General features: G+C 38.5%; 1 protein-coding gene and 1 long non-coding RNA gene across 3 annotated transcripts in view; both read left to right on the top strand.

Annotated features, from left to right (window-relative positions):
- LOC133992327 (uncharacterized) overlaps nucleotides 1–23,248 on the top strand; it is a 140,656-nt gene that overhangs the window by 95,884 nt on the left and 21,524 nt on the right. The gene's annotated exons all lie outside the window — the stretch shown is intronic.
- ccser2a (coiled-coil serine-rich protein 2a) overlaps nucleotides 1–23,248 on the top strand; it is a 57,059-nt gene that overhangs the window by 12,287 nt on the left and 21,524 nt on the right. For both annotated transcript variants that reach the window (XM_062431040.1, XM_062431039.1), the window contains exons 2-6: nucleotides 3,338–4,836; nucleotides 4,927–5,135; nucleotides 16,054–16,147; nucleotides 19,212–19,320; nucleotides 19,460–19,640. In XM_062431040.1, coding sequence (XP_062287024.1) covers nucleotides 3,381–4,836; nucleotides 4,927–5,135; nucleotides 16,054–16,147; nucleotides 19,212–19,320; nucleotides 19,460–19,640 — 2,049 coding nt within the window. In that variant the 5' untranslated portion in view covers nucleotides 3,338–3,380. The remainder of the gene's footprint in view (nucleotides 1–3,337; nucleotides 4,837–4,926; nucleotides 5,136–16,053; nucleotides 16,148–19,211; nucleotides 19,321–19,459; nucleotides 19,641–23,248) is intronic.

Consider the following 23,248-nt stretch of genomic DNA (forward strand, 5'->3'; position numbering starts at 1 on the left):
GCCTTCCTCTCTTCTTCTCCTTTTTCACTTGTCTTCTCTTTTATTCCATTTTTTTCTCTCTTGGTCTGACAAAGTATATAAAATACCAAACTTTTGAGACATTTTTATATAAATGTTTTTTTTGTGCTTGTTACTGTACCACTTCATGGTACAGTAAAAAATTCAAACCAGAAACAGAAGATAAATGTAATTATTTAAACTTTCACCATACACCTCAATTTAAAATCATGTTAAAATGATGCAGAAACAAATTCCAAACAAACAACAACTTCACATCCTTGTCTTAACACTGAAGCTTGTTAGTTTGCTTCTACTGTTATCGCCGTGTGCATATTTTCCTCTAGCAGAAGTACCCAGTGTTCAGCTGGACAGTTTCATCCTGGACCATTTTCTTTACAAGCTTTGTGTTGTTTCATATGCACTGCATATAAGTAGTCACATTGCTGCTCGTGATTAACACAGGGTTTAGTGCAGGCCTTCTACTCGATGTTAGTGAAGATCTGGAATATTACAGTACTACAGTGTGGGGGGATGGGCAGGCCTTCAGAGATGAGAGTTTGACAGATGGCCTGCTTGGTTTACTGCCCTACCTTTTGAATGTGTGTCAGTCAGTTATGATCTTATTGTTTATCTGTGGTCATTTTTAGCTGACCTGTGTTTTTGTAGCTGTACTGGTAATATGGTCGTAGCACAAATACTTGGTCAGATTTTGTGTTAGTTTCTCATTCTTTGATACAATATTCACAGATTCAAATAATTTTGTGAATTTCTCAGAAATGTAAGGTAACGCCAAACAGTATATTTTTTTATATTGATATTAAAATTCAGTGCCCAGCCTTTGTCCCAGGACTAATGTAGAGCTTTGATGATGTGGGGTTAGTAGGCTACTAATTTTCCATTAGAAATGGTGCACTTTCTGCTCTCAACTAGTTATCCAAGGGGCAATGTTTTTCTGAATTTAGTCTACTAAAATGCTTGTTTAAATGTAGAGGTGGTCATTGTCAAAAGTGTTTCACGAAATATTTTGAGCTCTAATGACATCTTCCTCATCTAAAAATCAGTTTTTTTGACATTTTTGTCTTTCACGATAATACAAAAGTGTAATTTTAAAGCACCCATTAAATCAGTCTGCCTCGCATTTAATAATTACTTTTGTGGTAATTGTGGGAGGAGGTATGAGAAAGCAACCAGTAAGCTCAGAATCTAAAGAGAACCTGAATGGAGAGAAGGAAAGGATGTGAAGGAGTTTGTGAAGTAGCTCATTCAATCAGTCCTTCAACCCATGCCTGAAGTGAACCTACAAATAGAGAGAGCCCACTGATCTTTAAAAGCTAAACCAAGGGACCCACTGTTGCACCAAGGTCCCTATTAATTAAGTTTGTGGACTATTCAGTGGAGGAGATAATTATAAGACAAGCATGGAGTCGAACATACAACCTCTACAAAGCAGCACCGATATGTTTTGACCACAACTACTCCCAAGAGTTACAAAAAGATAGGCCAGGTGTGGGACAAAATTAAACTAAAGCTGAAAAAAAGAGCCAAATGCATTTGCACAGCTAAAAATGCCAGAGTCTGTCGGGAAGACATATCAGATGTATATACATCTGTGTATATGTATAACTGTGTGTATATATACGTGTATAGGTTAAAAAAACATTACACTATGACTCCAGGGATTGGATGGTCAGTGAGATGACCCAGATTAATAAACATCCATCATAGCAGTATGTGGATGTGCTGGTTTGGAGTGTGATGTGCCACTCTGGATATGAATGAAATTTGAGAGATTCTGGAGCCATTGACAGTAGTGAAAACCACTAATCTAATCTCTACCCATTATGCACGTAGACACACACAGTCACCACCCCCTCCCCAGGGCAAAGAGGCTTTGGTTGCCTTGCATGCACATGCTGACCTGATTTTGTGTGTGGGTAAGTGTGTTTTTCAGTGTTTATGCCCATGTGTGTTTATGAAGCAGATTAGGATGGTGGCATAGTCAGACACTTTAGTGACACTGGTGGGTGAGTCTCTTTGATTGTAGACACGTGTATCAGTGCATGGGAATGTAGGGCAGTGTGGTACAGAGTATTTTCCAGAGACACACATTGTAACACAAACACCCCTCCCCCCACCCCTTTAAAAGTTCAGTCAATTAATGCTCCAGTATCTGCCTTTGTGTTTTTGTGCCAGTTTGTCAAGTGATCCACTCATATGGGAGTAACTGCTTGGTCCACTGTGGGGAAACAATAAATCAGGCATTAATTTATAAAGGTATTACTGAATAGTAATGTTGTTCGATGCAGCTATGGGTTATTTTCCATTGTAGTCAGTAATCTGCAGACAGTTGTTAGTCACTGATTTGCTTTCTTATGCAGATGGGTTTCTGCTAACGGCACCAGCCATCTGGATCTCAGACACTTTTCAATTCATAATCTTCCTGCAGAAGCCAGATGGATGTAACACGCAGGTGCAGCACCAACACATGTGCACTTGTGGCATGGCTGATTGGAATTGAATGAATCTAACAATGAGTGAAAGGAAACAGCTCTGTGTCCCCCTTTATTGGCTCTACATGCTGTACATACCCCATTCACAATTCATTCACTGTATGCTGGCCACCATCCCATTACTGGTTTCCCCTTGTTCCCCAGGCATTGTATCCATTTGCCCATTTTGTTGTTGACCAAGCGTGTTGGCACCATTTAGTCTCCAAAACCAGAGCCAGCTACAGGTCATTTTTGGTTTCTAAAATATTTAAGCTCATTATTCTGTTAACTTCTCACTAAGAATGTCTTGTTTGTTTATTGTATTTCCTATTTAATCTTGGAAGATTAAATTGAAGAATAACTGGCTTTAAGTCTGGTTTTAATGTCTAGTTTTGTAAGAGTGCGTATAATTAGCATCAATGATATCAGATTTAGTATGTTTAATTTAAATTTGTGGCCATTAATCTGTGTACCAGTTGCTTTAAGACAGACACTCATTTAGCCGGTAGGTCTGAGAGCATTGAGGAAGATTTGCTGTGGCAAAGTCTCAAGTCACCCTGTAAGCCTGCTAGATTAATCCCTAATGCTACCCACACTCAGTGATCTTTCACAAGGAGACAGACCTGCAACCACTGGAGTAGGTGGATGGTACTACACTTAATATCAGTGCTGTTTTCCATTACAGACAATTATAAAATATTACAAAAGTTACACAAAGTATGTCACATTAAAAACCGGTTTTAAATGACAGAATCAGCCTATAAACCATTTTGTACATGTCCCAAATCTAATTTGTACATTGAAATCAAATCATGTATCTTATTCTGTCTTTCTATATTTTTCCACAGTTGTGTGTGAGTCCATGCTCCTCCATGCCTTTGTTGGCATCTAATGGAAGATAAAGCACCCATCAGGTCTGCCATGGTATCGAGACTGCCTAAGTTTGGAGGACGCTCCTCAGGTGGTGGCACTGGGCCCTTGACCAATGGTTCCACACAGCCAACCACCCCTTCCCAGGATGGCAAGACAACTCCTCCAGGAACACGCCCAAACGGTGTGATCAGGGCCAATCCTTTTTCCCTGAAATGTAGAAAAGATGAAGGAACGACCCCCTCAAGCCCCACCACCCCCACCAGCCCTGGGGATGGTGAAGACAAGGCTCAGACACAGCTTCCCTCTTTGGCAAAGGAGTTGAAGATCGCCTCTCCAGGGACACCAAAGATGCGGAAGTCCGGTTCTTTGATGGTAGCTGTCTCCAGCCCCAAGGCAATCCCCAAACAATCCACAAAGATGAGTCCCAAAGTAGGAACTAAGCTAGGGCAAACCCCACTTAATGGAGGACCTAAAGTGAACCATAATGGATATAGTGTTTCTGTGCGAACAGGGTCAGAGTCCCGCCTTGTGCGGCCAAGATTAGGCTCCAGCTCTCCCAGAAGCAGCTCTCAAGACAGCCTGTCCCAGCCTAGTGACAGCATGAAAACTTTGGCGCTGGACAACATGGTGCGTTCTAACAGCTTCACTCACTTCAAGCAGATCCCCTCTCCGACCAGCCAGCCTATGATACGGTCCTTCTCCTTTAATCGGGCCGTGGAGCTGGCCAAGCCTCTGGCCAACACCCAACTCCGACCTCCTCGGAGTAGTTTCCTCAAACCTCCTCAGCTTAGCAATGGACGAGTGGGTTTAGGACTAGGAAGTCTAAATGGCAACTATGGAAGTACAGGAAGTCTAGGTGGAGGGATTGGAGGTCTTCAGCACTGCAAACACCCTCTAGCTGCCTCCTCTTTGCCCACCCCCTCAATTTCTCCAGCACCCACTACTCCCAATACTCTGAGGAAGCCACTGCTCCCTAGTTGTGTGCTGACCAAGTCATTGGGAAATAGTGGGGGCTCTTTGGGCTACAGGCTGGCTAGATCTGTGCAGGCCAAGCAGCAAAAGCCTCTTTTTCCAGGTCGGGTGAAAGGTGATATAAGACCTTCAACTGCCCCTGAAAGTGGAGGGGTTTTAGGGATAGCCATACAAATTGGGTCAACTGGTGAGTCTGAAAAAGCAGGCTGTGACAGTGATGGAAGCTCTGGGGATGGAGGAGGAAAAGGAGGAGGAAATAATGTGCTTAAGCAGAGTTCTGGCCAGGCAGCAGGCGAGACTCTGGAGGACATGTCCTTATCCTCTGCCTCGTCTCTAGACAGAGTCGACACCAGTGAAGAGTTTCTAGATGACTTTGACAGTGTGGGAGATGTGTTCAGTGATGGGGACCTGCCTGACAACAGGTCAACTGGCATCACTACTCAAACCCGCCTACACAGCTTTCTTAATGAGAACATTGACTGGGTCACTGTGGATCTGGCAGGTAAATTAAGTCAATTGAAGTGGAACTGAATAAAATGTTTTGTCATATTCGTGTCACTTGTTCAGCTCTGTGTTTATGTATCTTTTGTAGGACAAAAAGAAGAAAGCCCTATGCAGGACTCCCAGGGATCGCTGGTGTCTCCAGAGCGGGTTGATGTCTGCCAGGCATCATCTGTGGAGCTGTCGCCCTCTAACAGCTCTGGTGGGACCTACATGTGGGATGAAGATGGTCTCGAGCCCCTTGGGGGACCCGGGACACATCCATGTGATAGCTATGATGACTCAGCGCTCAACAGCATGGTGAGTCCAAGTGTTCAATTGTGATGAATGTACACAAATGTGTACAATGCAAAATAATACTTCAAATCTTGTTTTTCTTAACCTGGTACATGTACTTCTTCCCACTGAAGTTTTGGGTTTAAGGAAAAAAAATAAAAGGAAAAGGGTAACTATCTTGAATTAACTCCAATTTTGAGTTTGTCAGATTAGTTTAAAAATAAGGAAATATGAGCTTTGAACTGTATGTGTCTAAATTGCTTATCTTAAACTGCTGATAAGGACTCATGTTGTAGCCTATGCCAAAAAGCTCTTATGGTCTCCGCTCCTCTTCACTTTAATCATCTCTGTGGACATATCTAAAAGAAAACTTAAGTCATATACTTTAGCTTGGCTTTTACTTAAGGTGCCTCAACATTTGTTTTTTTATTCATCTTGTTGTTTTGCTCTGTTATGCCTTTGCTCACTCTGTTTGTTTCCTTTTGTTTTTGTCGCATTGTCTTTCACTGCAGCAAGCACATTGGGCTACAGCCATTGTATGAAGTGTGCTATATAAATTAAGATTGATTGGTTGATTGATTGATCATGTCATGGCAGATACCACTGTGAAAAAAGGGAAAGGGGTGTAGAGCAGCCAAAAGCCCTTAGAGATGATGAAGTTAATAAGGCTAAAAACTTAAGAGAACACTTAAAGCTTTAGCTGATTAAAGTCGGCAAAGAAGAGGCTTTTGTAACTCAGAAGTGGATTCATTTCCAAATACATTAGTGAAAGAAAGTAAAGGTTGTGAAATCTGAGGATTGAGTCTAAAGTACATCATCCAGTCTTCTAACATTTTCATGGCCACTTCAGAAATGAGAGTTTATCAAATGATCAGCTCAAATGATTTCTCTACAACAAAATTTGTAAAGAAACACATTTGTAGGTTTTTGTCTAGCCTCCTAGTTATAACTCTGACTTTTTTTAGCATGGCATATTGTACCTGCCCTTTTCTTTTAATCACTTCCACTTTTAAATAATTCCTCCTTCCTTTTATAATTAGGGATTAAACAAGCAGAACAACTGCTGAAAAGGAAAGCAAAATTGTTCAGACTTTACTGCCTTTAGCTCTCACTGCCGGTTTCATGCCAAGGCCTCTCTCTCCCTTAGAGGAATGCTGACCTGGCCACCAACTGAGTGTTAATAACACTGCTGGCCTTGCTTTGGTTCTCTGTATCCCTGTACCAAGACACCTGATCTCAGGAATGCATAAAGAGCTTAAAAAGAGCTGGATTAGAAATTGTATAATAAGATGTGGGCGTTTACTACTTTTACCATGTGATGCTGATGCAAAATTTGAGAACACACCGAAAACATGCTCTCTATGTAATGTAATGTTTGTCAGACAATAATGGATCTGCAGAAACTACCAAAGCAATAGGAAAAGGAAAGTGCCTTGTGTGTGTGTGTGTGTGTGTGTGTCTGTGTTTGTGTGTGTGTGTCTGTACATGTGCACATGTGTGTAATGGGTGCGCATGCTCTGTCTCTATGCGTTCATTGCTCCTGTCAGTAGAAGCACACGTGCCTTAGCCATGTGTATCTGATTAAGAGTCATTCAGCATGTCTTAAAGAGTGTGCGTGTGTGCGCCCCTAGTAGATTAGTTGAACTGTCATCATGTGGTGTACTTACTTGACTTTTTGAAAAGGCAAAGTTTTACTGATATTCCTTAATTGTAGACAGGAGACAGCTCAGACCACTGTTTGTGGTTAAATGAAATCTACATACTATATACTGTGAGTATCATATACAATATTCCAGAAAACAAGCTGCTGAAATCATTAAAGGGTTATATCATTAGATCATATCATTAGAGACATTAGAGTGTATTTACAGTATCACAAAGAGTGCAGAAGTAGGAAAATATGCTCTTGACATGGATTGACTACAGTCTTACATTAGATGAGGTTATTATTATAATTGTGCAATTTGGGGATGGTGGCTGGATATGAAATATGGGCAGATGTGAATGAAAATGAGTCTGGAGCTTCATTGTAACCTTTCTATGAAACATTTAAAAAGAAAATCCTCCTGTAACTGCATGATAAGTGGATTCCAAAATACTCCCCTCCTGAGTATAGACTTTGTAGTAGTCTCAGTATAGATTTACTTCTATCTGAACATGAAGAGGTGTGGGCAGTGACATCTGTTATGTAGGTACAAATCTCTGCTCAGAGAAGAAGTGAGCAGAGATAGTCTAGTAATACTTGGAGGGAAAGGTGTATTGAGTGAGTGGGGGTAGGAGAGGGAAAAAAAGAGACTATAACCAGAAGGGAAAGAGAAAATGAGACTCAGTGACTGATTGCTGATGTGTGAATTAGCTGTATGGGGAATCTGCCTTTGAGATATTTAACTGAGCTATTTGATTAGAGGAAATGAGCCCACTTACTGTAATTAGATGCACTGAGCTCTCTCTATCCCACCCCCCTTCTGCTATTTCTTTTCAATCTGTTTGTGCCGCTCTTACTCATTCTCTTTGTTCTCCGAGTAAATAGTTCCTAGCAATGAGCAGAAGAAAACCATGTATCTAATCCTGTTAGAAAGCACGATAATTGATTTTCGGGTATTTAAAAATGATTAGTGATTCTCTGGTATTTATCCTGCATAATCGATGTGGTTTGTAGTGCTAAAGTTGAGGATCAATCAATATGTTTATCATTTTGTTAGGTAAATGAAATTCTCATTGCAGCTGGAGCTTGCTAGTAAAGCTTCTTTCTTAGTCTTGTTTCAGAAAGTAAAGTGTGTGGAAATCTAGCTAATGCCTAATCTTAATAGCATATAAAAAGGAAAGGTATGGAATCTTTGCCATAAAACCCCCCCAAAAACCCTCATTTAAAAAGAATGCAACTGGTGTTTAGCATTTATGCAACTGACACTGTTTTTTGTGTTGGTATGAGTGAATGAATAAGATTCAGCTCCTAGCAGGTTCACATTGCTACACTGCAATGACATGCTCAGTCCACTTGGGGGCACTGTGCATCCTTATGACAATGCAGTGTGTGTTTGTGCTTGCAAGTGTTCCTGGTTTGTGTGTGTCAGTATTTTTCTGGCTATTTTTGGCTCTATCTGCATTCATATGCCTCTGTGCAAAATCAAGGAGTGGGCTACCTGAGCTCATAATAACATTCCCATGATGCACCATGCAGCTTGGTACAGTACCAGCTTTACAAAATTGGCATTGTGAAATGGAGGGCCACTTCTCCCAGTCACTGGTAATGTTTCCTTGGCCGCAGAATAATTTATCATGGAATGCAACAGCAGTAGGCCTGGGTACAACTTAGAATTTAGCAGTACTTTTAATTTAATGAGAATACTTATTTTTATTTTTTCAGGCCAAACAATCCTGAATGTACACTGTAAGAGGCAAGAGCTGAAGCAGAAATAGAGGGAAGTGAAGCATTCTTCCATTTACATGGGGATAGCCACAATAATTACAACATCTGTGCAATGTGCAACAAACCTGTATAAGGCCTTTGTAATGCATATCAGCTCTGTGAAACGTATAATGGTATGTTTTTGTTGAAACTGTGTCAGATGGGTAAACTTAGGATGTGGAGTGGATTTCATTATTTAGTTGTAACCCTAATTTTTATCCCCCACTCTTTATGTAAGAATTAGTCAAAGTAAATTAGTGGTAAGTTTTGGGTTGGAGTTGTTTCTTTAAGAACTGAAGTTCTGCTGATTTTATTGACCTTGTTTCTTGGACTTTCTCTTATTAGTAAAACAATATTTTCCTTGAAAGCTCAGTGTTTGTCCTTTCAGCATTAAACCTTGAATGTAAAACACCTGAATGTTTACCTTTTCCCTCTTATAATTGTGTCAGTGCTTATCCCTCTTTCTCCTGGGTAGCTGTGTGGTGTTTTTTTTTTCTTTTTCTTTTTCTTAGCAGTTTTTTTTTTTTCTCCTGTTGATGTTTACCACATTTTGCCTTCTTCCCCCCTCCCACCACCTTTTCTTTTTCCTTTTTCCAACCAAATTCATGATGGTTCTGTAATCCTTAAGTTTCCCCCCCTGCTTCCTTTGCTGCCTCTTATCCCTGATTTATTTATTTTGCCTCTAATTTAAGGCTTTTGTGGAGCCAGGGTGAGACAGGTCAATTCATTAGTGTTTAAATGAGTGAGGTGCTTAAGCCTTTTGTCTGCAGAGTGCTTAACCATTTATAAAACATGCTGCCAGTGAACCGGCTATGCTGTTGCATTAATGAGGCTTATAGTTCACCTGCTTTTGTTTGCCTTGATTTTAAATTGACAACATCAGCCCTTCAAGGTAAACAGTGTTTTCTGTGTACGTGTTTTGCTGCTTTCTGCTCAGCCCAACATGCACAAGATATACGTTTTTGCTTATGACAACACTGGTCTGACTCATTCCCAAAATTACAGCCTACACTTCCATCATTATCTCTGATGACTACTTGTAGTTTCCAACCTGTTATTTTTCTACAGATTATTATCATGCTGCCACTTTGTCTCTCAGCTCCTGCTCATATACTATAAATCTTACATTGGCTGCCTGTCAGGCCCTGCCTGTAAGAGAAGCAATTACATATTAGCAGATGGTCAAGATAAAAGCAAAACCACTTTTACTGGCAAGAGTGAGTTCATTAAGTGTAATCAGTTTATTGACTGTAGATTTAACTTGTAGTCAAATTATTGGCCTAAATACCTACTGTATTAGACCCCACAGTACATCTGTCTTATGATTTAAGTCTAGCTTAGTGTTTACATGTTTTTAGAGAAGAACTAAACGAGAACATTACGATTTCTGAGCATAGTCTCAAACTACAGTTTCCTCATTGATTTGATTTTTAAAAAATCACTTTCTAGGTTGTGGAGTCAGATACTAAATTAGTAAAAAAAGGCAGGTTTTTTTTTTTCTTGCCTATCAAAGGAGACAAGTGATTTATTTTGGACAGCGTCAAAAAAAATTAACAGACACCACCATAACCAGACAATCAATTACAGGGGGAACTGACACATTGAATTTTTTAAATACATTTGTTTTTTAAGGCAATTCTCTAATTCATTATACATGTGCATTATATACTTATACTCCTACATAATAGTTATTGGGCTGCATGCGCTTCCAAGTCAAATTCACTAAAACCTTTTGTAAATTGCTCGTTTAAACCATATCACCTGTTCATGAGTGGGTGTGTGGGGGTGAGATTTAATAATTAGTATTATCTATCTTTGCAACCGCAGTAACTCACTGAATAATTTTTCCTTTTTTGTGTGTTTTTGTCTTAGAATAATATAAGAAATAAAATGTAAATGCACCTGTTATCAAAATCATATTTACAAGTGTGTGTGTGTGTGTGTGACAAAAAACTAAATCCATAAACAATGAAATTAAACTTCTCAGCGCACCTTTCTTGAAGTTAAACAATCTGCTTTGAAACTGTGATTATCTTATAAAGTAACAATGCAAAGAAAAACTGAATTGTCTGCTTGTTTGGCATTGAGCACAGCAGGACTTATGTGTCAGTCTGAGGTTGCCATTATTTATGTCAATAAGACATACAGTATGTACTGTGTATGTGTGCGTGTGTGTTTGTGTTATAGTGCTCAGACGAAGGCCTTATAAAAAAAGATTAAGCTGGGAAAAGCATAGGGTTAATTTTAACAAAAGAAGAGAGATCTCTAAGTGTTTCTTACTCACTTCTACACCTGCTATCACTCATTAACCAATTCAACTTTCATTTCCTCTCCAGATTGCCTCTATATCTGTTATTTTGAATATTTGTCTTTGCATAGCATAACCCATCAGGAATAAAGTTTTTACAGAAAGGACATTGCTATTTGTAGGAAAGCTATGCTTCCTTGTCAAATGTGTCAGTGGAGTAATCTCACTTGTTAGCATAGCTGTAATGCAATCTAAAATAAGATTATGTAATCTAATATAATTGCAAGCTGCAATGTCATCAAGTCTCTCAGGAAAGTAGAGTGTGAATTAACACAGAGGGAGAGCAATTATTAAGGCAGAACCAGGCATGTATTTTGAACAGGTCATTGTTAAAGACTGCCTATTATTTTATTTTCTCTTGCTTTTTAGTTATATTTTATCATATTGTTGTTGAAAGCTTCAGTATTTTTCTATCCTTGCCTGTTTGTTAAATTGTTTTTGTTTCTGTACACACTTTCTGTAATGCAAATTTAATATTTTTACAGTAAATGCTGTCCATCAGTTCAGGAAGCATAATGTAATACCTTCCAGTAACTGGAAGTCTTCCACTGTCAAATATCTATATTGAGTTTCACTATTGAGAAAGAACGTAGAATAATTGGTCAAATTCAGTGATTCATAAATTTATAAGTAAACCAGAGCAGTGAAAATGGAATGAAGATGTACTGATGGGATAAATGTTGTAGTTATACACAAATAGACAAATATAGTATATGATTACAACAATTATAATGTAAGCAATTCACTTTTTCTGCCATATTCTTCCTCCATCCTTTATTTGTGACTGGCCTTTAGTTTCTTTTCATCCACAATATACAAGCCCTCCAACTCTATACTGACCGGACGCCTAAGCAAGATGAAAGACTTCAACAATGAAACAATCATGATTCAAACATTTTTCAATTTCTTTTAGATTTTCTTGCATACTGAATTTTTATCTATGTACCTGTAATTTGGATGTATTCTCTGGATGTTCGGTTTCCTACTATTACATTACTCAAGCCCTGAGAGCTCACAGTTCATACCTAATTAAGGGCCTTTATAGTGGGTGTACTAGATTACCTGTAAGGTAGTCCTACAATTCCAACATCTTACAATGGTTGTATTCAGGAAGACAGCAACTGAAAATGGACCTTTTTTGGAAATAGCCTTTGTTCAAGAGCTGCAAATGAGTCGATTAAGGAATAGCGGACATATCCTCCATCAAAACCACTGATGAGTCCTGAGATATAGAGCATAAAGAATCATACTGTTAAGTAGGGATGCTAATGTAACACAAGAGACTCACTCTATTCTCTGATGCACACATGCAGAAATAGTAACTGAGCACATCACCACCAAATTCTGTTCTTCTTTGTGCAAAGACACCACATTACTTATCATTTGAATATTTTTAAACACTTTAAAAAAATATATTTTGACCTTCAAAAAACTAATGGTTTTGGAAAAAGATATGCATTGTGTTGATTTCTAACCCTCAACTCTGATAGAGTAGCTCCACTTAGCTTTCATTAGAAACTAATAAAAAGGTACTGGGTTGAAAAGACTGGCTTATTTCATGTGCGATGAAAGACAGCCAGGTCTTAGAAGAACAAGTACAGTCACTCTAAAAACTTATCCCTGGCACTTATTGATTTTACACTCTTATCTTAGGCTGAAGTTTGTGGGTGTTTTTTTTCTTCTTTTTTTTTTGAAGTTGTTTGATTGAACCGAAAATGAGCTGCCTACTTTGGCTTTTTGCCTGATTGTGTGCCATGATGCTGATTTACATTCAGCCCACAAAAAAGAAGTGTCTACCAAGGATCCTAAAAAGATACTCTCGAAGAAAGCAATGTGCAGAATTAAGTTTTCTTTAATGAGCTTTTATTCTGCTCGGCAAGCTTGTCATGCAGCGACCAGGGTCATTTGAAAGCAAACCGCCGAAGTGAGAGAAGTTCAGCCTCAAAGCTTTCCAAGTGATTTTGAAAATTTTAATCAGTGTTTGATCCAGCTGTGTTTGTTTGAAGATTCAGCTGGTGTTACGGTGGGAGCAGAGAGTGTGCCATGAAACAGAGTATGATGGAAGACCTTCCTTTACTTGTTACAATGAATGCTGCTCATCATGTTGGCTTCGGATTGATAGAGAACCTCAGGGTGTCTAAGATATATTCACAATATGCATGTCATGTCAAATTCATAGAAGTCAAACCATTATTTCCTCAGTGAGAGCAAATACAACAGCTACATTATAATTGGTTGAGAACTGCCGGTCAGATACATTTTAATAATAGGTCATACCAGCTATTGATTTCAGTCTAATGCAATCCTTGGAGTTCATTATTAAACAAAGGCAGTTTGTGCACTCTTCATAAGAAAATGAATTTCAGTAAATCATTAAGCCACTTGTTGATATGTATTAATAATAATGTGATACAGTAATTTTGTAGTAGAATTGTTGTTCTCTTTTCCTCTGTGGGAGAGGTTAGACTACAGGATCATCAAAAAATGTTCATTGTAGTCAGTGGAGACTCAACATCTTGCTCAAGGATACTTGAGCAAAGAGGATTTTCAAATGCACAGGATGCACTGGGAGTTCCACCTGAACCCTTTCTATTACATAATTTCAGCAATTAACCTAAGCCTGGGGTCCTTTCTGAAGAGTGGTGTGCTCTCACGACTGACCATTTTGGACTGTGGATTTTTTATTTGCATGAAGACTTGTGGACAATGAACATTCACTTCATCCAAACTACCACTAATACATCCAGCGTGTGCTCACCCGTCCCTCTACTGAGAGATTATCCTGATTTTTCTGTGCTCTAAGCTGTTGTGTCCTCCCAGTGTGAAATGTAATTTCCTCTAGAGCTACACACTGTAACAAAGACAGTCAATGACATGGAGGCACAGAGACGGAGAGTGAGCTGTGAATGTTGTTGGAATTAAGAGACGAAGAGTGTTTTATTGAGTGGTTCAGTGCTAATTCTAAAGAACTGATACTCTACAGGGTACAATTCAGTCCTGTAAGGATAAAGTGTGACTGTAGTTTAGGTGGTGGAATGAGTTGGCCATTAATTGCAGAATTGTAGGAAAGAGTAAATGTAAGTTGCTTTGGAAGAGAGGAATGTAATGTAAATCTAATCTGTAATCTAATTTACTGCCATTATTTTTACATTTTACACATTGTATTTACAGCTGTGATGAAATTATGTGTAATAAGGGTTAGAGTTTGAGAGTCTTTAGAGTCTGCTGGTGTTTCTACACTGGGGCGCGTTCAGTGTCATTTTTCACAGCAAACACATTTGGTTTCATTTTAACCACAGCAGTAGTCTTTTTTCCCACTTCCACTACTAAGTTTATGATTTTGTACTAAGCTGTGAGTTTGGTCCAACACATCATAGTTCACACCAGTACTGAGTCTTAACAGTAACGGCGTAGACACTGGTGGAGGACTTACATCTGCTCCTGTTTTGCTGTTTTGGTTGTGCGTCTGCCAGTATATAGGTGAGAGTCTTTTTCAACTCATACAAAGGTGAACTATCCAGCTGAGAAGTTCTACAGATAAGATGTCTGGAGCTCAAGAAAGATATACTTACACTTCAGTGCAGTATCACAGTATTGCAATTTTGATGCCAATATATCGCTAGAAGAGCTGTGTGAGTACTTTTGGAAGAGATTGCATCACTGTCAGTGAAACTACTCTGCTTAAATAAATGTATTATGATAAATTTATTTATGTAATATTTGCCTCACCCTGAGTATCAACATTTTCATATTCAGTATGTGAGAGTCATAAAATTAGAGGAGAGCAACAGAGTGAAGATGAAACGACTGTCAGAAATGGGAAGAGAAAGGAAGTGAGAGAAACTTAGAAACACTGGAGACAGGCTGTACACGGACTCTGCTAACAACAAAGATTCCACCAACGTCTTGGTTGATAGTATTCGTCGGACTGCAGACGATTTTTTTGTTTATTCTATTTCCTTCATTATTCCTTCGTTATTGAGTCTGAAACACTGAGTACCAGTCCGTTTTCGTACAACACACAAAATTTCCAATAATGAGTAATTTTATGCTTGTGTCTTCTAGTGAAAGCCCTGTCAATTTAGTTTCTTGAAGCACAAAATTGCCTTGAAAAATAAAGCTTTGAACTATGGATTCATTCCTTTGCTTTTGGATCTGCTTTGAATTATTTGGTAGACAGCAGTGTAGCAGTCAGACTAACTGCATATTTTGAGGCTGTTATGAGATGTTTGTTGAGTTTTCAAAGCGTTCTGTATTATCATTCATAATTGAGCACTATTTTTCCAAAGGCCTGTTCTATTGTCTTGATGTTGACGTATGGCACAAGACCATCTTCTTCCTGTTGCGCTGTAGGAGAATCGTGTGAAACAGCATCAAAGAAAATATCATTGGTGGAGCCTCATAAATCGTTACTGATGACAAGCTCAATTAAGAACAGGGAATGAAATTGCATAAATAATAATATACAGTGAAAATTAATCTACAAATGTTGTACTGCTATTAAAAACCCCATCCATATACTGTAATTAGATATCAGAATATTAATATTAGAAGAGTATAGTATGGCATATTACTCTGGATGTATGTCTCAGAGAATATGATATGCTTCACAAAGGTATATTTATGGCAGATTTGGATTGCGTCATGTTTTAATAGTGTACATTTAAGCAGTCACCCTGATTGCATCGTAATGGATGAATAAATGAATACCGTACATCAGAGCAGAAATGAAACAGATAAAAATGTGAAGGTTTTTATGCTGTAATATATTCTGGTACGTAGCAACAAAAAGCTGCTTTGCCACTTTTGGAGGACATTGTTTATTCCAGATCAAGGGCAGAGAGATTTGGATTCATGTCAAAACAAAGTTCAACAAGTGTATAAGAACATGGTGGGTATTAGGTTTATGTACGATAATGTGTCACACAGGAGCATGCTTGCAAGGCTTTATGTGTTATAGGCAAATACTGTGTTTGTATTTGTGCTTTTTTTTTTGTTTTATTAATTTTTTTGTCCTGAATCAATACAGTTACATGTATCTGGACCCTGATGTCTAAATACTTTTCTCCCAGCAGCTGGTTTTCCAGAGCAGAAACTCTTCTGTCTAGAGGCAAAATGATATATAATGACTTTAATGCACACATAATGTGCATATAATGTGCTTATAATGTTATCTAATGCCTTACAATGAAGTGAGTTTTATCTGCCATCTTTGTGGTCCCCAGGACATCCTGAACAACCTGGACCCTCCGGGCACTGGAGAGTTGGATGATGATGACCTTATGCTGGATGTGGACCTCCCAGAGGATGGCTTGCATGGTCAGCACACACTTTATGTAATTGCAGTTATCCTACGTCGGATTTAAATTTGTGAGGTTATTCTATGGCCATGACAAATGCTTCAGTCTCATTGGCTGGAGGTTGTCCATTATTTTCGTATAATCGGACACCTCCAGCAAAACTGTTCTGATCATAATTGTAAATTAATGCATTACCAAGGTCTGAGAGTTCTGTTTCCAGGAATATCCTTCTATGGCATATAATGGCTTGAATAAATTGAATCCTGCCTCGCCTTGGGTGAAGACTTGCCTATGCAACATTCATTAAATTCTTTTAATGGACACCTTGTTGTCTATTATGTGGTGTTACTCTTTTAATATTTGGCTGCTGAACAGTTATTCAATTACAACTCCGTCACTGCCACACAGGTATTGATGACAGCAAAGCAGCCGACTTTGAGAAGTATTCAGCCAGCTGTCTGATTCTGTTTATATGAACAGATGCCATGTACACTCACATATGGTACCAGCCCAATCATACAGGTTTAGTACGTGCAGAGTTTATATTTGATGGCTTTGATAACAGCAGTATGGTGTTGGTGTGATTAGTTTAATAGCTCACTATTTCACATTACATCACCCGCTCCCACCATGATATCATATCTATTGTCGTTTAGTGTTCTCTATCAGCCATTTTTACTTTGTAAATGTAATCAAGTGCCAATCTCATTAAAATAGAGTAAAATAGCTTCTTTGTAAGTGATAAAAGTAATCAGGTCACATTATAACCACATGATAATAGTGTTGACAACGTTATTATATATTCATCAGATAGTGTGTGTCACATATATGAGAGAAGGATGGGAGAGAGAATGAAGGGTTGAGGAATATCGACCTCATCTCTCATGAATTATAATGAATTCTATGAATTAAATTTTCCCTTGTCAGTCCTGAAACCAAAGTACTATTCATGGATAATCTGTTTAATGCACTAGTTTGATGTGGAATGTCTGAATGACCTGGTTAGTACAACAAGGCTCCTTTCAGCACCACAAAATGCAATATACAGAGGTCACGCATGCTGCCATATGGCCCACACATATGCACATACAAGCTTGTGGATAGGCACAAGCACAGACACCCATGCACATATAGACACAATTACCAGTTTATCAGGTACACCCTGTTAGAACTGATGCAGTCTAATGAAACAATGCTGCAGTAAAACCTACCTTCATGGAGGTTTTAATGCTTTATTTTTTGTTGAAATTGTTTCAGATAGGTGTTGATTTATCTTAATGGTCATTTTGGAGGCTGTAGATTGTATTACTGTTGGTTTTAATATTTAGTCTATCCTCACTGATATTATCTACAGCCACCAAAATGACCTTAAAATTGAATCAACGCCTCTCTAAAACAGTTTCAACAAAAACTGAACCTGCTTGAAGGTAGGATTTATTGCTGTGCTGTTGTATCAGACTACATTAGTTTTAGCTGGGAGGCAGCTTTACACCCCTAATATCATTGTTATGTCTGTAAACAGTCATCCCCTTGTATTTGAAAGAGGGACAGAGAGAAAGAAAGAGAGAGAAGGAGAGGAATGTTCACTCCAGAGGAATGTGAATTGGAGTGTCATCCCCTCCTACTCCTTTTTGGGAGGTGACCATATTTATAGCTCTCTATGTCATGGTTAGTGCTAGTCATGAGAGGCTGCGTGAAAGTTAGACTGGCCGAAAAGTCCAGTTAGACCCAGCCCACAGGGCAGGCCCTGAAACGTGGGATGGGTGTTTTGACTGCATAGTCTCATGCCCTCCCTTTCCCTCAACACTTCCTTTCCTCCCTCCTAAAGACACCCAGACGCCACAAAGCAGGAAGAGGGGAAGGGGAGAAGAGCAGTAAAATAGGGAAAGCTTAGAAAGGGTCTCATGTAACATTTTCAGCCAGCTGTCAGGTCCTGTGACGGGACAGAGACCCCAGCTTTTCTCTCTTGCCTTCCTCAGCTGGTGACTTCCTAGCTTGGACACAAACCAATCACCCCAGCTGCTCTATTACCACCACAGTCATTTCTCCACAGCTCCAGTTCCTAGGGAGTTCCCAGAAAAACAATCCTGACAACAAAGACAGAGCCAGGCCGGGTAGGAGCAGGGGTTGACTTTCCTTCTCTGGCCCTTTAACTGCTCACCAGCTGACTGGACAAGGAGTTATTTCTCTCCACACTCGGTTTGAGTTTCTCTGCCTTTATGGATTTTTTCTCTCAGTTGGAGAATATATTCTTATTTCTTCGTTTAAAAGGACTTTTTCTGAGCTGAAAAGGAGTCCTCAAGTTTCCTCAAGTTCCCTGGAATGTAACAGTTCAGCTTTAAACAGGCTGTCTGCTCCTGTGTTATGTGGTGACACTCGGGGTAAAGTATGTTAACCACCACTGCTAAATTCCTTCAATTGAGTCTGCCAACATTTCTTCCATCTTTTCTTTTTCTCTTCCTCCCTTTCTCTCTCATCAGACTATGTGGCATATGGAGAGTAAAGGATCCTTTTGATTTCCTGGGGGTCCTGCTCTGTTAGGTGTCAATTTTGTTGCGGCCATGGTTCATTTCACCGCTATATGCCATTGAGTGTTGTCAAATAATGTGTCCTTTTACCTTCTTGAAAATGAAATGGTCCGTCACTGTGTGTGTGAGAGTGTGTGTTTGCATTTGATGGTAGAGGCAGTTGAGAGAAACAGAGTGAGATGGATCAGTTCATGATTTATATGCAGATATTGTAGAATAGAGTATTTGAAATATGCACTGTGTTATTCATTACCACAAGGTATGAAAAATTGACTCATAGATGTGCATTTTGTGTGTTTGTGTGTCTGTGTGTGCCTCCCTGGTGAACCTGGAGAGCCTGGAGAGAAAAACAGATTCTAACCTTTGCATAATACTCATCATCAACCAAACATTCTAGCTACAAATCAACAAATGACAGCAGAAGCAGGGATGATTACACTAGTTTTATAAATTCCAGGTCAGATAGCACATTGTATTGTGTATACTCTGTTATCTCTCACTCTTTCAGACATGTTTCTTTACTCTGGCTCATTGTGCTCTAAATTCTCTTTGTAGATATTGACAGGATGTCCCACATTGAGCGTTCGGAGAGGGCTGGTCGGCAGGGACAGCGGCGTAAGCACCATCGTTGGAGCGGACCAGACCACTTCCACAATGATAGCAGGTTGGTTATGCTCAAAAATATTTGAAAACGTTGCTAAAAAGGAAGTAAAAAGTAGAAATGAAAAAAAAGTGAAAACTTACAATGCCTGCTTGCCTGACTGCCTTTCTCTCTGGCTTTTGTCTGTCTCTCTCTGTCTCAGGGGCCATTTCTTCCAGCACTATGATGGTCTCAAGGCCTCAAGGATGTCTTCACGGCCCAATCCCCCTGAAGGCAGGCAGCAAGGCTATACAGCAATGCTGGATGAACTCACACTCGAACATATGACCCAGGACTGCAGCTCGCTCAAGAACCAGCTGCTCAGGCTCAAAACTTTACTTCAGGTTTGATCCATATTTGCAGAGAGATATAAATGAACACAAACATGCAAACACTTACTCATATGTATACACAACAGTACGACAGGAGATGGAGGCACATTCACAAACACGATCACAAACAAATGTGTTTGTATAGTATTGACTGTTCAGTCATATGTTTTTCAGCCTTTTAATTCCTGTGTTGTGTCACGCTTTGAATATGTGATACAATCATGTGCAGATCACCTCATCTCACCCAGGCCTGGATTTTGCTTTTATTCTGTAATTAGGTCAGATAAACTCTTAGGATTTTGGGTTTGATTTTAACTGCTTTTTTGTTTATCTGATACAGCTTTATATTAGTTTGCCGGGGGGTTAGTTTAAGTAATCTTCTTAAGTGTGCCAAGAAAAAAAAAAGTCACTGCGCTTGTGTTCAGCATGACCGACCTAACGATAATAACAGTAATAATAATAATAATAACCTTTATTTATAGACCAACATTCAAAACACAGTTCCAAATTGTTTAAAAATAGAAGTAGAGCACATTTAAAACACAAAGAGATTAAAACAAACCAAAATCCATAACAAATAAACACATTATAAAACACAGAGAGCAAAGCAAAAAACTAAAACTTAAAAATAATAAATATGATATTAAAACCAAACAAGACCATGTAAAATTAACAGGCAGCTCAGATAAAATGAGCAAATCCTTTCCAGTAAATGTCTGTTTTAAGAAGTGACACAAAGGTTGATAAGGAATTAAAAGGACTAAAATATAATCTGGAGCCAGGTCAGGAAGAGCCTTGAAGGTAATCAATGAGCTCTTAAAATCCATCATAAAACAAAAAGGAGCCTATGTAAAGAAGCTAAAAGAGGTGTGATGTGATCATGCTCAGTTCTGTACAGTCTGTAGTTGTTTCAAAGTGTTTTGATTAGAGACAAGAGAAAAGTCTGTTGCAGTAATCAAGGCATGAGGAGATAAAAGCATGTACAACTGTTTCTTTATCTTTAAAATTTAGAATAGATTTTATTTTTGCAATATTTCTCAGACAATTAAAACATAAATGGACAAGCTTTGTGATTTGTTGCTCAAAACATAAACTGTTATCAAACAGGACACCAGGATTTCTTGCACTAGGCTTGATATGTTTTGACATATTAATGGCTATATCTGTTTTGTGATAGGTTGGGACGAAGTTACAAGGATTTCTGTTATTATTAGGAAAAAAAAGCAACATCCTGTTTTTTAATCAACCAGAAAATCCTGTAGAGAGCTCAGCATACTAAGGTCAGTAGGTTTAACAAGGAGGTACAGCTGTGTCACTTTGGCATAACAATGAAAGTAAATACCATGTCTACAGATAACATCACCCAAGGGGTGAACAAATTGGTCTTAGAATTGACCATTCAGGCGAACCATACTTGATATGGGAAAATGATGAAAAGAAGTTGTTAGCAGAGACACAAAACTTCCTATTTGACAAACATGATGAGAACCTGTCTAATACAGTACCAGATATGTCCACCCAGTGCCACAGTCTACAAGAATGCCATAATCAGTTGTGTTGAAAGCTGCATTTAATTTAAGCATCATGAGAATTTAACACATGCCTGCGTCAGCATTAATCAAAAAGTCATTAGTGACTTTGAGAAGGGCTGTCTCAGTGCTGTGATACTGATAGAAACCCGATTGAAACTTTTCAAAGACATTATCTTTTCCACAGCAGCAGTAAGCTGCTTTGAAACATTTTTTTAAGAATCTTAGAAATAAAATGCAGTTTAAAAATTGTCCAATAATTAACTAGGAGGTTAGACTCAAGCTCAAGGTTTTTTTAGGACTGGATGGACACTTTTAAAGTAATCTGGGAAAAACCAGTAGACAGCGAGCTGTTCAGAATAAAAAGCAAATAGGTCCCAACACATTACATAACTTAAAATAAAAACTAAGTCAGAATTATGTGAAGAGGGCTGAATGGATACTCTCATATGAGACATGATTTCTAGAAGTACAGCAGAGTAATAGGAGAAAAATAGCTCAAAGTATCCCAGTGTGGGTGGTCAGAATCTAAAAAGGTAGGATTGGGGGCAATACTAAGTCTATTTTGACTCCACCTCTCCAGCAAAGTGCAATTAAAAACTTTCACAGTCAGCATCACAATCAACAGAGACACAAGGAGAGACTGTGTTATCTAACTGATCAACAGTCTTAAAAATAAATCTGGAGTTATGCTGATTGGCAGAAATAAGTTCAGAAACATAGCATGTTCTTGCATTAAATTATTTCATGAAAAAACTGAACTGGTGTAATTTAATTGTTAATTTGCTTTTGTTTTGCATAAAAAAGTGATAGCAATTTTTATTCCGTAGGTTTAACATTGCACAAGGCTGCTGTGCAGTAAATGCATACTGTATGAACAAAGAAAGACTGACTGATGTTTATTGGTAAAGGGTTTAAATCATGTGCTGTACCAGTCTCACACCAGTTATGAGATGCTCTAGGCTGCCCTGTCCTTGTATGTGCAGTATGTGATTTGTGCTTATGGCTGTATTTGTACTTGTGTGCATTTATGTGTGCTTGTGAGAAACTGGTTACATAATAGATCTGTCCCTGTCAGTTTGAGAAATCCATTTAGAGGGAAAAAGAGAGAATGACAGGGAAGGAGAAGAACGAAATAAGATGTTGGCTGTAAAAACATACACTTACACATAAGATGTATGATGTAATGTACACTTATATATAAGATGAAAACACACACTTCCACAAAAAACACAACCCCATCATTCACAGAAAGACACAGAGACCGAAGCACTCTGTGATGCACACTCCGGAAATTATAATTATCTTGAATGCTTTGACTCAATTTAACATTTTTACAGCATAAAAAGTGATATTTGTGTTTGCATGTTTTAATCAAATGTCTTCTTCATATGTGTTCATTGTAGTCACTGCATCTAGTCAAATGCTTTGGCTCTACAGCCTCAAGAGGGAAGATATTTCTTTTGGCCCATTAGAAACTCTGTTCTTTATTGTTTTTTTGGGGTTTTTTTGTATGAAGTTGAAGGCAACTGTAAAATGAGCCAGCCTCGTAGAATCCTAATTGATCTATGCTTTACTGTGCTAACAGTCAAACATCCAGCTCAACTCTGTTTACGCATACTTGCTCCAACTGGATTATCTACCTGACCTGATTAAGGAACAAGTGGAATATGAAGTTGAAATTATGATTTATTTTTCTATTAGTTTACTGACTGAATATTACACAACAACAATCACGTAATCCCTTACATCTTTGTAATGAATAAAAATCCCAAATCTTTGCATTTCATGTCAATGTAAATCTGATACCTCTTTTGACTCCTTGTCAGATAAAATAGGCTTTTGTCACCTCTGATTGGCATTTGTAATTTTTTCAACTAAATACATTAATCAATCGAACAATAACTGAAAAAGGTTATTGTTAATGAATAGGAGGAAAACAGTATGCGAGTGTTGAGCTCATTCATGCAGTTTCCAAAGAGAAGACATTTCTTCTATTCAATCTAATAGATGTAGTGAATGTTCAAAAACACACTCAGCAACTCTGCATCAGGTACCGTTGGTAGCTGACAGTTCAGGGTCAAGTATATG

This window comes from Scomber scombrus, chromosome 12, assembly GCF_963691925.1.
Source record: "Scomber scombrus chromosome 12, fScoSco1.1, whole genome shotgun sequence".
Classification (NCBI taxonomy): Eukaryota; Metazoa; Chordata; class Actinopteri; order Scombriformes; family Scombridae; genus Scomber; species Scomber scombrus.